Source organism: Aphelocoma coerulescens, chromosome 2, assembly GCF_041296385.1.
Source record: "Aphelocoma coerulescens isolate FSJ_1873_10779 chromosome 2, UR_Acoe_1.0, whole genome shotgun sequence".
Taxonomy (NCBI): Eukaryota; Metazoa; Chordata; class Aves; order Passeriformes; family Corvidae; genus Aphelocoma; species Aphelocoma coerulescens.
Genome location: NC_091015.1, coordinates 123573297 through 123591876, shown reverse-complemented (window position 1 = coordinate 123591876; position 18580 = coordinate 123573297). Strand labels below are relative to the sequence as shown.

Here is an 18580-nt window from a genome sequence, read left to right as displayed (position 1 = left end):
TTCATTACATGGTGTTAAGCAATATTTTACATATTAAAATGAACAATTTTATTTAAAACTTTTTCTGGAAAAGGAAGGAAAGACAATAGTTAAAAATAGATAGCAAACATAAATATGCCAATAAAAATTATCACACAAATCCAAAGAAAATTCAAGCCTTTTAAAATGAGGGACAACAGAAGGAAATCTAAAATAAAAACAAAAGAAGGTAAAACTGCAGGTAAGATTTGGTGCTAGATTGATAGGAGAGTGCTAATGTTAGCTACAGTATTTGGTAAGGAGCAAAAGGATGTATTTACATCTGATCAGGGTACTGAATAATTTGCCAGGCCAACATGGAAATGTAAGTTTTAAACTGCATTAATAAAAACTCTAAAAATAAATAAATATTCTAAATGGAAGGAAGAGAGGACTGTCATGCAATAACCCCAGATGAACTGGCTGAAGAGTTTTCTGTCTTGCTGTTAATCATTGTTGATAATTCTGAGCATGCAATGGAAAGTCCTCCAATGCTGGACTCAAACAACATGGTTGACCCCATCAGTTATAAAATGTAAAAGATGAAGTACCATCAATAGAAGTATATTGGTACTCACTAATTTGGTTTTAGAAACAGGACTTGGCAAGCTGAATTCAGGTTGTACTCTGATGAGCTTCAATTATAATTGGGTTTTGTAACTGCTGATGTAATACACTTCTGTATGGTATTTAACTTAGTCTTTCATGGCCTTCAAACTAAGATAAATTAACATTATATAATAGAAATAAGATACTCGGGAAATAATGAATGCTGTATGACAGATCTTACAAAGTAGCATCAGAAACATACATACCTGACCTTACTGTAGGTAATAGTTTAATGAACATTCTGGAAACAAATATACAACCACCAAGCGACTGCATTTGCAGATGCTGAAAGCAGAGATGAAGGGATAAATCACGATGGCAACGGACATTGCACAGCGCAATCTGGATTCCACGATAAATTGGACCCATTCAGAGAAAGCGGATCCTAAAATGTCAAGTGCAATCTCATATATCCAGGGGAAAAAAATGTGTGCTATATTCTGGAAGATTAACTAGTGGCTGAACACAACCTGGCAGCAGGGTGGAGAAGCAGCGTGCACTTCCCGGGTAGCACTGCTATCAACGAAGGCAAATGACTTCTGATGGGAATAACAACAGGAAAGGCTGAAAAATAGGATATTTGTTGCATTAGATTCACTGATCTTAAATGCAGAGCAAGTGAAAGAAATTCTGCTAGTGCAACTTGAGTGATTTTTTTTTATTCAAGGCATAGCATATATCAGATAACCTGTGCCCACTGATAATCTGCACAAGGACAAGGGGTTACTCGAAGGGGATGAGAAACAGGGCAATGGTTCCCAAGCAGAGGATCTGGGATACATTCTTCTGGTGTAACCTGAGCATGCATATAATGAACACTGCTGTTAAACCACAGGGCATTTTCCCACCCACGCAGAAGCTGTGGTTTTACAGTTGAGGATACATGTTGAAGCACAACAAGGGATGTTTGTTGATCGACCTAAAAAGAGCACACCAAGTTGCCTTTCCTCTTTGTTCCCTTGTCCTAGTTGAAAATGCTAATATTGTAGAGGATTTCCTTGTATGAGTTTCCTGTCATTTATGCAAGTCAGAAAGAGGCAAGGATTTCCTACTCCCAGAAAGGAGACATTACAGCATGCACATATGTCAGGCAGCAGTGCTGTTGCCTTGAAACATGAATTTTAATTTCAGTGAGCTTATTTGCATCATGACCCTTCATCTATTTAACTGATTTTAATGACACTATTATATGAGAAAGTAATCTCTGACAATTATATTGTTTGGTGTAACTTTCTAAAACCTTAATGTCTTAACCTTCGTTAGAGTGAGTCATAAAATTAAGTAATTGGGTAAGGTCAATTGAAGTAGACACATGGTGCCTGGTGAAAGCATGTGTTGGCATGAAGCTGGTTTTATAAAATCATGGTGTAATTTCTAACTTCTGCTTGTACCTTGAGACAAGAAACTATAGTTCCCCCAGGGAAAACCCTTGTGAATAAGAAAAGATGGCTGAAAAGATAAGCCACGTAAATGCCGATATCTTCAATGGCTAGGATTTTAAGAGAAGGTTTAAAATCCTTTTGTTAATTTATAAAATCACTTCTTTCATGGCCAAGTGGCAGTACAGTGCCCAAAATTTACTTTTTGGTATCGACATATAGGAAAACTTTTGAAACTTCCTTTGGTATTTTGATTTCCCCATTCCTCAAATTTGCCTGCAGCTCTGATCCTATCTGTAGCTGTGGCTTCCATAAAGATTCATTGACCATCCCACTGCAGTCACAAGAACCTTCCCTCCTGCCTGTCCTTCACATATCCCCAGAGTATTGCTCTGTCATCCTCCTCTAACTGAGATTTGAGTCCAATGCTTTTTCCTTGCAGTATTGTCCTTCCAAGTCCAGCTCTGTTCATCCGTGTGTATTCTTCCCCCACCCATGCTTCTTTGCAAGTCAGCAACCCATGTCTGCTGGCTTAGCTTTCTAGATTTGTCTATTGTTTTGTCATGTAATATTGCCTGCCCAGTAGCACTCACTGCTTTCCTGATCAATCTGAAGTAGAAGTTATTTGCAATGAATAAATTATTTTTCTCCATATGAGAATGCATGTTTGTATGAACGTTAACTTTTTTTCTTTACCTACTCTGAAATTTTCTCTGAAGAAACTTCTCCTGGGAAGGAACCAGCAGGACTGAGTTGTTGCCCAGCTGAGGGATCCAGACAGTTTGATTGATCCACCAGGGTGAGCTTTTGGAAAGTGAACCAGAGTGAAAAGAGGCCCCGGGGAATCATGAATAGGAGGGGAAGGGGAAGCAAGCTATCACAAAAACTTTAAATTGCCTTACAAGGGCATAGCCACAGGGATCACACTCAGATTGGTGGCATTACACGTCTTTGCCAGTCTCAGCTCAGGAGCATATGATGACTTTGATGAAGTACAGTAGGTATAGAACTAACAGTTAATTTCTCTTTCTCAAGAAATGACCTAATTAATTTTTTTCCCCTTAAACTGGAACAGGAATTGAAATTTTGAAATCTCCTACCAGCTGGCATTTTGGGGATAGAAAAAGTCAGCTGAAATGCGAAATACCTTTCTGAATTAAATGGAATTACTAAATGCAAGTATTTAAGCAGGCTTTTTAGAAGTGGTTTGGACTTTACCTTGCCATGTCTGGTACAGGACACAAGACAGAAGAAAAAGAGATTATGTCCTCTGGTCAGGGCTTTCTAATTTGGAAGTCAGTATTGTCATGCTGAATCTATCACACTCCTTTCCTTCCTCCATTTCCTTTCTTCCCCAAACAGCAAAAATATAATTATCCATTCAATGCTAGCTCTTAGTAGGCAGGATGGTTCTCTCATGTGTTTGCACTGTGGTATCTGGAAGCTGCTGGAGTGGAGTGCTCTGATTTTTTATTCTCTTTCACCCCCATCTCCTCCCAAGCTGAGGTCTCTAGCTCTACAAAAAATACAGGAGCAATCATGTCCTGCACACTAAATCCAGTGACTCCTGGTATAATTCAGATCAGAATTAATTTCTTTGTGCTTCAAATTATAATGCAGCAATTGAGATGTTGAATAATATCATAAACTGAAATACAAATGATGGCTCCTAAGATAAACAGAAATGCCCAGTAGTGATTTTTAATGCTGATTTTATTCAGCAAGCACTATGGTTGAAAGATATATTAAAATAAGTAAAACTTATAGATTTTACATGCTGTTTGGGCAGTTTCATATTTCCCTAAACTTTCCAGGCACAGAGAATAAAAGCAATATGTAACTTTAACCTTTCCCAAGAGCATTTTTGATAATGCCATTAGTAAAAAAAGAATAAATCTCTTGAGTAGCATTTCTCATTTGCTTTTCTGCTCCTCTTCAATGACTTTTATTTTTTTTTTTGCCAAAAGTATTAATTTACAGTGACAGAGAGTCTAAACCAGGCACTTTCTAGGAATACAGTGAATTCTATTAATTAGAAGCCAAATAACAAAATATTTGTTTGGAAACACTACTTCTCACACCTTAAAGCATACAGTAAAAACAGTTTTAAAAATTTCTGTCTCTTCTGTGGTGTGATAGATTAATTGCATCTACTTGACTATTGCAACTAGTAAACTCTGGCAAGCTCAAAATGGCCTTACTATGCCTACCTATTGTTTCTAATGCATTGAAATACATTTTGCAGTGATGCTGATTCGAAGACAAATTTTCTTTAAATGACAAGGAAAAGTTTATTTAGACTTTTTTATTTGTTTGGTCTCTTAAATGTGGTAAAAGGAGTATGTTTGTGGAAAGACAGAGAGGTGATTCTAAATATAGGAAAGACAGGAAATCTCAAATTGATTTTATTCCCTGGAGTAATATCTGGTGAACAATGGAAAACTGATATTATCAACTCACAGCATTTTGTTATTATTATTATTGTATGACTTTGCACTATGTAGCACTTTATTTACATAACTAAAAACCTCAGAAAAAAATACTCTTTGTGAACCCGGAAAATACTGATTTCTGAGTGAGAATCTACTGTTTGGTTCATTTTCATCTTCTGTCTCCAAGAGGAATTACTTCAATATGTTGAAAACCAGAAGAGACAATTCAGTTGAATACAATGTGCCACAACTGTGTTTAAGGAAGAAGATGAAAAAAATGCAGTATTAAGATGTTTTGGCAAATTCTTTTGCATAAAGCACATTGTCATTTGACTTAAAATATACATAATTGAATAGCAATTTAATTTAGGGACTTTTTGTGTTGATTCACCTCAGGTGAACAGATGTAGTACGTTCATGACTACCTCATGAAAAGTTCTTAAATCACATATCCATTTCACAATGCATTTTCACGTCCCCGGCTGTCATTTCTCTAGTTATTGCTCCAGTGATGTTTTTTTCCCTTTATATTGCTTAAATTTAACATCACTGATAGCTAAACTCAGTGAAAGCAGAGTGGAATCTGAGGAACCAGATTTAATTAATCAGTTTTAATTAATACTTTCAGTTATTAGTCTACATTTTTGTGTATGTATACTGTAACCAGTGCTTGCCTTCCATCCACTGAAATGTACCTGCTTGCTTTGGATCCCAACCAAATCAAAGCTGCACACTATACACACATACTAAGTTGTAAATACTGCAGTATACACCTTGTAATAGGGAGACATTACGTGTAGGGCTTTGGCATGTGCAAAGATGAAACTGCTTTGGGGAAATCGGTGCAAATGTTGTCAACAAATGAAGGACCAGTCCGTTAGTCCTTTGTTAGTGTAGTGACTCAGTTTCAGCAAGTGGGGGGCAACAACCCCAGGAATTTCCCTGACAAAGGGACCCCCAGAATCAGGAAGATTATCTGTTTTAAAAAAAAATCAGCAGCAAGGAGGACTGATTTAAGGTAGAAACTCTGAGATAATTAGGAAGAAGGAAGTATGAGGGTGTGTGAGAAAGTGAGCACGAGAACTTCATTTTTTCTTACAAGGAGAGTGAGAATATCTGTATGTGTCCAAAGTTTTGTGGTGAATGGATCCAAGGGCTTTGTTGCTGAGTTTTCATCCACTTGTTTTACTTAATTTCTTCTTTTTTTCTACTTGTCTCTCTCTTTCGTTACAGCCAGGCCCTATATTCATATGAAAAACTTACATTGAGCTTTCTTAGATTTATATCTCTTCATAAAAAGAGGCTGGTAATTTCAAAGCCTTGGGGCAATACCGGCAAAGAATAGAGGATTGCTGCTAATCCTGGGCTAAGTCAGGGGAGTGGTAGACAGCTATGGGGAACAAACGAGAGGTTATAGAGAATTATTACCTTGGAATTCCCAGCCAGAGCAGGATCATCAGGAGCTACCAGCTCTTCCTAGCTCACTCTAAATACCAGGAGCTGTTCGCTGGAAGAGCTGTCTTACCATTCCTGGAAGGAGAATTGCATGACAACCCATTCCCATCCCATGCCATCAAGGGCATTGGGATCCTGAGTTGTCAGGGAGACTGTACCATTGATTCAGAAGAGCTGAAGGTTGACCTCTGCTACCACATTGAAGCATGGCTGGGCAAACCTTTCCCATTAATCCTTGCAGCTTCAGATCTGACCTTCTGCTTCAGCCAGCAGACTCTGTCCTGAGGATCGACTGGACCATGTTCCAGGCACTCTGGCCTTGGTACACACTTGAAGCCCCTGGAACAGTTCCTACTGCCTTGCTGTCTAAAATCTTTCAGAATTGTTTTTTTCATTGTCTTTTGGGAAAACACGTGTTGATTCAGCACAGGATGAGTTCCTCTTTCTTCTGTGCCCCTGTTGTTTTTCCTTTGTTTTGCAGGCTGCAGAAGGGCATTTCAAGAGCTTTTCCTGATCTATGGAAGGCAGTGAAACTCAGAGGGCTACTGATGCATGGCAGACTGCAGGAGCCACAGCCTCAGACACCACAGCCTCATTCAGGCAGCAATTCATCTTCCATACCAGTGACTGCTGACACAGATGACCACATTGTTCAGGAGGCTTGTGAAGATCATAAGCAAATCCAAAAGCTGAGAAATCAGGGTCCCAGATTAACCTTGAGGAGTTACCACACAACAGCTAACTGGTTGTAAATCTACATTGGTACCTAACTTGAAATCATTTGTGTATTGTTATGGTTTATTAAAAAACCCCTCAACCAACTAACTCTACTCCTCCAGTAGATAGCTTCTTGTGTGATTTCAGCTAAATCTAAAAAATTTCATTTCAAGTTACTCTGCAGAGGATTACTGTGAAAGACATTAATTCTGTAACTCAGAAATCTGAACTGACCATAAACTGAAATGTGCAGTTGAAGTTTGCAAGGACCTGGGAGTCCATGCTGTAAGCTTTCAAAGATATAGTTTAGCCTGTAACCACCATAGGGAAACAGCTACATCACATATTTAAATGATTGCAAATGAAAGCATTGGATTTAACCTGAGATTGCAGCTCTTGTAATTCTATATTCTTTTTCCTCTGTTTTAAACCTACACAGTAGTACAAATATTATTTTATTAACAGATGGAAAAAAAGCTTTCAAATAAACTTCCTCAGCAGTAGCTGACTTCAGCAGAAAGATCTAGTTTGGTTATCTGCATAAAGGAATCACAAAACTTACAAGTTCAGGAAGCTTCCAGCCCAAAGCAGGACTGGCAGCAGCACAGAAACAGCAAAGGGTGGAGGCTAAGCCGTTTCAACTCCAAATTTTACAGTCATGTTCTGGTTATTCTTAAAATTGAAGCAGTGAACATATTTTTCTGTCTCAGTGATGTTTATGCTCTGATCTATTCATGACTCTTTCTTACTATTTGTTTCCTTTTTCTATTCCCTGATTAGGCCTCCCTTGATCCCTTTCCATCCTATATGCTCTGACTTCTGTTTAGATACTGTTTCCTTTGATCCACTACTTTCTCTCTAATTACCAGTATTTTCAGTTAAATAATTCAGATGGTTAAAACATGGATTTATAACATTGTCTTATCCCTTTGTACTTCTGTCCACTGTCTGTCCCATCTATTTGTACACGGTCAGAATTTGAAAGCAAAACTGGCACACATTGCCCGACTTAGGATGCTACAAGTTATTAGCAATGATATGTTATATTCCTTCTAATGAATCTTCTGCCTTGTAAATAAAGATATTTGAATCCTAATTGAATTCCCCATTTTTTAGTAAAAGATCTGGGATACAACAGCCTTAGCTGCTGTGTTCATTGAAGATGAGGTTATTCATCCCTCCTCAGTACTCCAGGCAAGTCCAAGGTTGCATTAAAAGGTTCTCAGTCACTACCCCTGGAGGTGTTCAAGAAATGACTGGACATGGCACTTGGTGCTATGGTTTAGTTGACAAGGTGGTTTTCTGTCAAAGGCTGGACTTGATGATCTCAGAGGTCTTTTCCAACCTAAATGGTTCTGTGATTCTGTGGCCTTGTCTTGGGAGAGCAGTCCATGAGATGGCAGAGCAACATTAAACTAGCATGACAAAACCAGTCCTTGCGACAGTGTCATACTGGGAGAGATAATCAGAACAGAGAAATTCTAAGCACAAAGTTTTTATTACTGGGTAGAAAGTAAAGGCATACAACATATTTTCATTCACAGAGAATGAATTCTGAGCACACAAATATAAGTTTAGAATTGCTACAATAAAAAAAAACCTCCAACACAATGACAATTAAAATAAATGACTTGTCATTCTGTAGTGGCTACTGAAAATTGATGATAGCCACATGAAATTTGAATCTTTGCCAGAAACCTGAATCAAAAATTGAATCTCTGCCAGAAGGCCAGAATCATCTCTGTTGATGTTCAGAATTTTCAATCTCAAGTCATGTGTGCACAGGATTGGGACTTCTGATCCACTTCAGTCTACTAGATATAGCAGAGTACTGTATACTATATATAGTCTACTTGTGTAGTGTTTAGAAGTAATGGATTAAAAGGAATGGGAGAGAAGCACCATTCTCCCAAGGCATCCATATGGAGGTCCTAGCTTAAAGTATCTGTGAAAACATGACTTTGGAATAGCTTTGGGGAATTTCCAAATGTGGATAAGCCATAAATATTTGTGGAAGTTGGCCTTCCCCTTCCTCTAATAATCTATCAAAACCAAACCACTTTTTTCTGCAATATTTAATAACTTTTCGATAACATTTCCAGGACCCAGTCCTGAACAATGGCAACTTGTATGGCCTACTAGATTTTGTTTTCTTACTGTCTACATTAAAAACTACTTTTTCATTCTCAGAGGATGGGCTTTTTTTTGTGATGTTTACAAGCCCTGTCCCTGGCAGGGTGTTAAAAATCAGCCCTACTACCACACTCCTTTTTTGTAAAGAACATGTTCAAAATTACTTATTTCATCATGGATAATCACAGTTGTCTTGCTTCCACATCACTTCCTTACTCAGGTGACAAGTGCAAAAGGATTCTGGATGATAATCATGCTTTAACATGCAAATCTAAAAAAACAAATGGAGCTATTTCACCCCATTTGAATTTCATGCATACAACTGAGTAGTGACAGGTCTGCCAGAGAACACCCAAACAACTCCTTATTTTTAACAGAATTACAGAATCACAGAAGGGATTGGAAGGGACCAGAGTGGTTCATGTGGTCCAACCTCCCTGCCCAAGCAGGGTCATCCCGGAGCACATGGCACAGGATTGCATCCAGACAGTTCTTGAATATCTCCAGTGAGGGAGACTCCAAGCGTCTCTGGAAAAGCACACCAGATTCACCCACAAAGTAATGAAGTTCTTCCTCATGTTCATTGCCGTCTCCCATGCATCACTTAACCGTTCTGGGGGGGGTTGTGCGGGTTTTTTGGTGGTTTTATTTGGTTTTTTGGGGTATTTTTTCTGCTTTTATTGTTTATTGTTGTTGTTATGTTGTTGTTGTTCTTGTGGTGTTTTATTTCTTTCTTTCATTTTTTTTTTTAATTAAAACTGACAGAACTGCTTTCCTTTGGGGGAGGTTTTGGGGCCAAATGCCAGCCCTTCCTACCACAAACCAGCTTCCTGGTGCCAGGGAGTCCGCCAGGGCAGCCACCACCACACTGTGCAAAAGGATTTTGTTTAATATCATGCTTTTAATGGGCAAATCTCAAAAAGTGAAGCTATTTTGCCCAGCTTGAATGTCTTGCATACAACTGAGCACTGAGAGATCTGCCAGAGAACACCCCAGCAACTCTTTCTAACAGAATCTCAGAATTGTTAGGGTTGGAAGGGGCCTCTGGAGATCATGTAGTCCAACCCCCCTGCCAAGGCAGTGTCCCCTAGAGCAGGTGACACTGGAATGTGTCCAGGTGAGTGAATGTCTCCAGAGAGGGAGACTCCATGGCCTCCCTGGGCACCTGTTCCAGGGCCCTGCCGCCCTCAGAGTAAAGAAGTTCTTCCTTGTATCAAAGTGGAACTTTTGTTTTACTTTATGGCTAACCATTCAGGGGGTCTATGTGTGTAGTTTTATTCACGTGTGTGGGGTATTGTTTTGCTTTTTTGGGGGGTTATTTTGGCGTGCTTTATTCCCTTTTTTTTTAAATCTCCACCCTTTTTTTGTTGTTGTTTTGTTCCCCCCCTCCTTCCGTTTTGTTTTGGGGTAATTTTGGCGATTTTTTTTTTTTTTTGGGGGGGGGGTTAGTTTTGTTTTTAGTTTTCTAGTTTTGATTTGTTTTGTGGTTCCTTTGGCGCGCTTCTTTGTTGTTTTGGGGCTCTTCTTTTTCTTTTTTCCTGTTTTGTGGTCATTTTGACGCTTTTTATTGCTGTTTTTGGTCTTTTTGTTTGGGTTTTTTTTTTTAAAGCGAAACCGCCAGCGCTGTTTTTACTGGGGGCAGCTGTGGCGGCCACACCAGCTTCCCGCCGCCAGGAATGCCCCGCGGCATCCCACGGGCCCGCCGCCCGCTCCCGGGCCGCACCAACTGCCCGCTGCGGGAGGGGGGAAGCACACAACGTTCGTCCCGCCCCACCCCCCCCATCCCCCCGGCCGGCCACCGTCGCCTCCCCCTCCCCGGCACGGCACCGCCCCTTTCGTCCAATCACATGAGCGGGCGCGAGGGCCGCCGGGAGCGGGCGCTCCCCGAGGTGCTCGGCTGAGGCGCAACATGGCGGCGCTTGGCGGGCGCTGAGCGGGGCCGGGGCGGGAGCCGCGGGCAGACACCGGCCAGGGAAGAAGCGAGGGAAGAATCCGGAGAATTGCGGACAAAGGTAGCGGGGCCGTCTCGGGCGGCCCCGAGCGGCGGCGGCAGCAGCAACAGCAGCAATGGCCCAGTGCGTGCAGTCGGTGCAGGAGTTCATCCAGGACTCGTTCGTGCCCTTGGTGGCCGCGCTGTGCAGCGAGGAGGCGGAGCGGCTCACCCGCAGGAACAACCTCAGCTTCGCCGAGCTGGTCAGGCCCTTCTGCCGCCTCACTTCGGAAGGTCGGTGCCGGGAGCGGAGCGCGTTGTTTACACGGGGCGGGGGAGGCGGCGCCGCCGCTCCCTTCCGCCCGCGGCCTCCGGGGGCCGGGGGTCCCTCACGGCTGTGCCCGCTGGGCCGCGCCGGCGGGACGGGCCCGACACCCCTTCCCGGCGCCGTGGTGGCGGCCGCCCGGGTGGGTGTCACCTGGAGCCCTGGCAGGCTTGGCGGAGACACGCGTCTGCCGGGGTTGTCGCAGGTGACAGCTGTTAAGTCAGCTTAGTTTCATTCGGTCTGCGGAACCTGGGAAGTTTGGCTTCTCCCGGAGACATCCCATGGCTGAAGAGGAAGGTGTCTGTAAATTCAGCTCTTCCAGACGGATTTTTGTCTTCCATTAAAACCACTTTGCTGTTACCTCCCTAGTACTCGTGACTGATTCTTGTTGCAGACTCTACTGGATTTCACACTTGCGGTACCCAGGCATTGAAAGTACGGCCAGTCTTTCAGAAACATTAATTGTAATTTCAGTTGCAGGGCTTTCCTTTCACTCGCATGTAGCTTTATCCTGTATACTTTTTTTGCTGATGTTTCTGTGAATAAGAATCGAGCTGCTTATGTGGCATCAGTAAAATGACCACGTGAAGCATCAGGAAAACTGGAGATTGACCACTTAAGAGAAACAATAGGATTTTTTAGCTGCGGTTGCTCTAATTTACTATCCGGAATTGAGTTTTTTTTTGTTTTTAATTTAAGTAAGCTATGCGTTTCAAGCTGCTGCTCATTACACTAGTGTACAGGACAGCAGTTTGCAGAGAACTGCTTGTCAGAACAGTGATGCAGTGACATTTGTCAGATTTAGTTTCTGACAGACATGTAGCTCAGATTCAGCCTCTGCATGTCATATGCTGAGGAAAGAAAAAGAAGCTCGTACTGTCATTCTCGGCAGATTTTTGCATTTCTCTTTTAAAAAATGGCAACAGCTTAAAAGCTACCTTGTGTTAAAAATCTGCCATAATTCTGTGGTGAATCTTAGTACTATCAACTGTAACTTGTTTATAAGTGTTTTTTATTTTGTATAGCAACACTCATGAGTGAGAATGCAGCAGAGATCAAAATAATGCAGATGCTCACATCCTTAGAGTTCTGAAGTTAATTATCTCTTTCTTTTAGTGAAAAGCTCTCAAAATGCTTTTAGCAAACAAAACCAGGCAGACTATTCAAAATGAAGCATTCACTTTGAAGGATACTTAATGCTTGTGTTACTTAGTTGCAACTGTCTTGGTCCAATTATTGTGACACTTAAGGAACTTGCAAACCTGAATTATCCTCAGTGTTCCCCTAAGTGAAACTTCTACACTGGGTTTTTCTTGCTGCACTGCTCTGTGTGTATTCTGATCCAGCAGGCCACAGGCCTGACTCCAGTTCCTCACTTCAAGTGTGACTTCCTCTTCCTGCTCCGTGGAAAAAATGTTACTGCATGTTGTCTGTAAGTTCTTGTGTTGGAAACAGCATGTGTGAGGGTAAAGACAGAGAGGAAGAAAGGCATGATTAAATGATCCGATTGTGGTCCAGCAGAATGTGTGTGCATGACATACCTCCACAACTGTGTGTTGTACTGCTTATGGTTGTATTATGATTATTATTCTCATATTATGTATGATTGTGATATTATGGTGATCACTGTTCTGGGGTTCTGTGAGGAGCAGCGGCCATAAGCTGAAATACAAGAAGTTCTGCTTCAACATGATGAAGAACTTTCTGTTGTGGGTGGCAGAGCTCTGGAACAGGCTGCTCAGGGAGGTTGTGGAATTTCCCTCTCTGGAGACATTCCAAACCCACCTGGATGGTTCCTGTGTTACCTGCTCGGAGTGACCCTGCCTTGGCAGGGAGGTTTGGAGTAGATGATTTCCAGTGGTCCCTTTGAACCATAACAATTCTGTGATTCTCTAGTTCTGTTTTGGTGTCTTCATTTCTAAGCACAGTTTTTCTTATGGGAGTGTGAAATGCTGTTCATTTTAAATTAATCCATCTCTCTTTACTTAGTGGCTATTTCACTGGATTTGTAACATAAAATTGGTTTGATTGGTATTTCATCTCTTTAGAAGTAAGCTGTCCCTTACTTATGCAAAACTTTTAAGTACGTGCATTGCTTCCTGAATTCTTCTATAACTTGAAAAGCTCAGTCATGGATCTGCTACTGTATTTTTAGAGTCCTATTACAATACATATTTTTGTTGCAAATTAGGAATTACATGGCTTATGAACCAGCTGAAGGCTGCGTGTTCATCAGCCTTCTTGCTTAGAGAAACAGTGCAGTTCTGAAGTTAGTCTTGATACATGTTCAAAACAGTTCTGATAAACAGGAACTGAGGTCTCTACTGTGCACATATCAGTTGTCCTATATGTGTTAAGAGATATGAAGGACCAGAACACTGTTTGATTCTTCAGGTAGTGTAAAACCACACACTGCTGAGGTTGCTCAATCCAAGGAGGCCAGATTCTATCGAATTTCCTGTAGAACCCCACAAAGGTATGTAATGTAGATGTAGGGGGACCACCCTCTGCACAAATCAGTATTTAATCTACTCATCACTTTGGCCTATCAGTGGCTTGCTAATGTTGGTGTAGCCAAAAATACCCTTGCAGTATAGCAAACTGCGATGGTAGAACCTCCTGAGCACAGATGCAGAGTGCTCTGTTCTGTAATTTTTAGCCTCTTGACTTCTGTAAGTAAGTCACCTCCTGTTTGTGAAGGGGAAATATTTAAAAAAGTGAAAGGACAGCTTTACTATCCCCATAAATCTTGACTTTAGAGGAAAGCAAAACCAAAACCCTCTTCAAACTTTGAACTTCCTTTAATAAAGGAAATCAAAAGTATACTGAGGATTTTATACTTTCATATTTATTCTCAAAGTGGCTGTCTTGTGGCTGTTAGTAGCAATTGATGCCTGATATAACAAATGTACATATGTGTAGGTCGGTTTTCTTTAAAATAGGATCCTGTTTTTAAGAAACTTTAAAAACATTCTGTGGACTAGTACTGTCTTCGTGGGAGGGAAAATTACAGCGTACACATCAATTAGCAACTATCACTTTAAGCATTGGTTACTCTTAAACCAAAGTGTTTGACCTGAAAAAACAGGAAAAAAAAGAGGGAGACCTTCTGATAACTTTATCTGATTCTAAGCCTTAAATATGTGCAAGATGTAAGGAAGTATAATGGGAACACTGTGCTTTTTCGAGCTTAGTGTGATGTTAGGAATTCCTTGTTCATGTGTATCTTAGCATCTGATCATTTTCAATTTCTGATGAGAAAGCTTTTGTTCTAATATATGCTACTGCTGCCATTTTCAGCAAAGTGCTTTCTGAAATGATCTTACAAACACTTGTAGGAAATGTGTAACAGTAGATCTTTTTTATTGGGTATTAAGCACTTTTTGGGGTTCCAAGTATGTCTGTTTTTTCAGTCCTTCACAATAAACATATACCAGAGATGTCATCTGCGTTCTGTATGGAAATGTGGTTGCTCTTCATTATTATGGCTGTTATATTTTAGGACAGACAGCAAGGATGAGCTGTAGTGTTACAGCTGCACTGGTGAAGGCAAACTCGTTTCGTAGTTGTTTGTTCCTGCCACTTCCTTACATTCTATAATTTCAGTAATTATATGGTAGTAGGGTTGATAACTTACCTATGTGATAAGATGAAAAAAAACCCCACCCAAAACAACTTTTCAGGTTTCTGATAGAAATGCTGAACTGAAATAAGTTTAGCCAGCACAATTGCCCTTCCCTGTTTTGATATAGCCTTATGATGTACAAGTCCAATCTGAAACTTAGAGCTGAAAAAACATGCACATTTTTAGGTTGTTTTTGGCAGGACGAGTTTTCTAACTTGCTTTACTGTTTTCCCATGAGCTTGAGCGCTGGGTGAATATGTGATTGAGGAAGGTAGAACTATGCCAGTCAAGATTTGAACCACATTAGAAATCTGTTTTAACGTTTAAGATGGATTGTAAACACATCTAGTGTGATCTGACTTTAGCTGTGTACTTGTTACTTCTGAGGAGGCTTGTAGAAAAGGTGTGGAGTGCTTTCCAGGCTGGAGCAGATTGAATACTCAGTTTCAGACCTTTACGGTGTGAATTCTGTGGTTAGTTGAAAGATGAGGAAAACAAGATTATTCCTTTGTGCTGCCTTTTATATGCTGTACAGGAGTTTGTGAAAATAAAATGCAGAGGAGTCAAGGGCTGTACTGTGGGGCACGTGGTAGCCTCAGGTGGCTTAGGCAGCTGTAAGTCAGTGTGTCCTGCCTGCACTCACAATCTGGCTTGCTTGGTGGTGGTTGTGGTTTGAAATAGGGTAAAATTACTTGAAAAAATCACAGCAGGACCAGAATTGTAATGAGTGTTGAAAATGTCGTGAGTAGTTTTTTAAAAACAGATGGCTTGAGGGAGCAATTTTCACAAAGATTCTACAAAGGAAGCTATAGTACTAAAAATCATAGAATGTTTTAAGTTTAAAGGGATCTTAAAGAACATCTAGTTCCAGCTTCACCCTGCCATGGTTGGGGTCACCTTCCACTAGACCAGGTTGCTCACATCCCCATCCAGCCAGGCCTTGAACTGTTCAAGGATGTTGGGACATCCACAGCTTTTTTGGGCAACCTGTTCAATGCCTCACCATCCTCACAGTAAAGAACTTCTTCTTGGTCTAAATCTTCCCTCTTTCAGTTTTAAACCCTTCCTCTTTGTCCTGTCACTACATGCCCTTGTACCTCTTCAGCTCTCTTGCAAGCACCCTTTAGGTACTGGAAGGCTGCTCTAAGGTCTCCCCAAGCCTTCTCTTCTCCAGGATGAATAACCTCAACTCTCTCAGCCTGTCTTTTAGGATGCATTCATTTTGGATGAATGAGTACTAGGTTATCCCTGTCAAGTTTCTTAAATGCTGTTTATTTGTGTGCTGGGGGTTTCTTGGAAATGGGTGATTCCTTGAAACATGATGTGTCGTGTGAAATCCATATATGGTTCCTATAGCTTTTCCACAAAAGTTGATATGTTCCACAAGGAAGGGGGTGCATCAGTGTAGGACGTGCGCATGCTGTGTTAGATGGAGTGGATATTCTTGCAAGCTCTTACGCTGTTGTTTAATGCCTAGGTGAGCCTAATGTTGAGCATCAAGTAATTTTTAGTTATCACCCTCCCCCCCTCCATTTTTGGTAGTCAGGCATTATGGTCTGTGATCTAAAATTGATGATGGAGAAGTTTAACGGAGCAATCTTTAAAGAAAAAACGTGTTGGAAAAAGACTAATTTATGACAACTGTTTTAACTGTCTGTTATACTCCTCAACAAATCTTTTTTTTTTCTTTTTAGTTCACATGAGAGATCCTAATAATCAGCTTCATATCATTAAAAATTTGAAGATTGCTGTCAACAACATCATCACTCACCCACCTCAGCCCGGTGCCATTCGGAAACTTTTGCATGATGTTGTGTCTGTCAGTCAGCCTGCTGAAGGACTGGTAGCTAATGTGATCACAGCTGGAGATTATGATCTCAACATCAGTGGTATGTAATGATACTGTATTTTTCATAATGTAAATTGGAAATGGCTGTAAGGTTTCTAACCTTCATTTCAGCTTCATGGCATGTACTAAAATTATTCAGAGTTGATCAGTTTTGAATCATTGCTTTTACTGAAACTTTGGATTTATTGAATAGTTTTGGTTTTACATAATGCTGAAAGAGTGGTTGAGCTTCATTAATAATTTTAGTTTTCCTAATGTTGAAATTCTTCTGAACTTGTGTTAAATCATTATTTTAATGTAGCAATTACCAATGCTTTGGTTGTGTTATTTTTGTGTTACAAAACTGATATAGCGACTTGTTGCACTTGGCTGAGTAAATATCAGAGTTTATTTATAGTGTTGGTACTAAGGTACAGCTTTATCAAGTTAGTTATCCTGGCTTCCTTTAGTTTTTATGATAAAGTCATAAAACGTTTAAGGAAAAGATTTTGAGGAAAGGTGTGTGACTCCTTTGATTTGTTGTCTTTTATTTTTTTTTTCTTGTATGAAACTTGTCCTTCATATTTCACTGTCAAAATGACTAGAGTATTCTAAAAATGTTTTTTTCTCAGATCTCCAAGGGATGAGGCATTGTGAATACTGCTAAATGAGACCTCATCTTAGGAGCTGAGAAGATGAAACTCCTCCCAATTAAGACCCTAATCCATTAAAGCCTTTGAGCACATACTTAGTTCAAAGCATGTATACACTGCCCTATTTAAACATGTGTAATTTATTGTCTTTAAAGTTCAGCCTGCAGTGAAGAGTTTGGCTCTGCTGTAGCAAGAGACTGATAAAACTTCATGAGGATTACTAACTGATGTTGCTGTAGTAGATTTTTTTTTTATGTTGATGATGGAAAATTGGCATAATTCTTACATCTTTGATACCTAATTTACGAGGTACATCTTCAACTTGGTGTCAAGTGTTGGTAATAAAGGAAAAGACCTGAGCCTGGGAACCTCTTGTTTTTAAGATCTGTTGAAAACTCCACATCTTTTTCAGTTTCTGTGCCCTTGTTTATACGTCACATTGGTGAATTGCCATTTTGTTATGAAATTTTTTTCTGATGGAAAGTTTACTTCAGTTATAGAAAATAAAGCAAGCAGAATGGTTTCAGTGAAGAGACTTTTCCATAAGGTTTCTAATGGCCTCAGTTTAGAAGTGAGGTATTGAAAGAAGGGAAGAAAAATAGTGGCTATACTAGGCCTTGCTTTGTAGTTACAGAAGCAAATATGTCTCCTTTTGTTTCCATATTTGCTGCTGGAGCCTCGGATGTACAAATTACCATATTTAACTATCTTCTGTCTCTCTGATTAGGTTCTCATTTCCATTCAGACTGGCTGTATGCTTATTTGACAGGAGGAGAGATGTATAAGCTGTTTAAGATCACACAGAAAGACAAATTCATGTAGTAACTTTGTTGTTCAGTGGAACCCAGTTTCAGGGGTTTAGCCCAAAACACTGACAGTGTTCTTGGCGAAGGAACTTGTGTCCCCTTACAGTGTAAGAGGATATGAGGAAGTACCAAGTGGGGTTCCATTATGCTTAGACAACTATGAGTATTTACTAAGACATTTAGGGTTTTTTTTTCCAACTTTCTTAGAGCATTTTATTCAAACCAATGGATGCATTCATTCCTGACAGCAGAACATAATCATTTGTTATGTAAATGTGAAATACTCTCATCAGTTCTTTAATTTGTTCTTTTTTGGGACTGAATTAGTTTTATAGGATAATGATATTAAATTATATTTCCTTAATCTTTAATGATGATCAAGTGCAATCTGTTTTGAAGAAAGACACCAACATTGTTTAAGAAGCTGAGGTATGACTGTTTCTGGCACTGGGGTCGTGATCCTGCTCTTTTTTTGAGAAAAGTTTTGGAACTGCTGTGTTGTATTGATTTAGTTGTTTGTAATCCTTTTTTGTTACAAGTGTTGTTTAATATTCTTATAGTTCCATGGTCTAGTGCTGAGAGATTTGTTTGGTTGCTGAATAGCTACTTATGTTCAGCCATGCCTGCTTCTCCCATGTACTGGTGCATGTAGAAAGTGAAGAAAAATGAT

General features: G+C 40.1%; 1 protein-coding gene across 4 annotated transcripts in view; it reads left to right on the top strand.

The window, feature by feature from the left end:
- Positions 1–10606: 10606 nt before the first annotated feature.
- TRAPPC8 (trafficking protein particle complex subunit 8) overlaps positions 10607–18580 on the top strand; it is a 53253-nt gene continuing 45279 nt past the window's right edge. For 3 of the 4 annotated variants that reach the window (XM_069004667.1, XM_069004666.1, XM_069004665.1), the window contains exons 1-2: positions 10608–10967; positions 16318–16512. In XM_069004667.1, coding sequence (XP_068860768.1) covers positions 10811–10967; positions 16318–16512 — 352 coding nt within the window. In that variant the 5' untranslated portion in view covers positions 10608–10810. Of the gene's footprint in view, positions 10968–16317; positions 16513–18580 lie in introns of all 4 variants that reach the window. The other variant, XM_069004664.1, reaches the window with a different exon arrangement.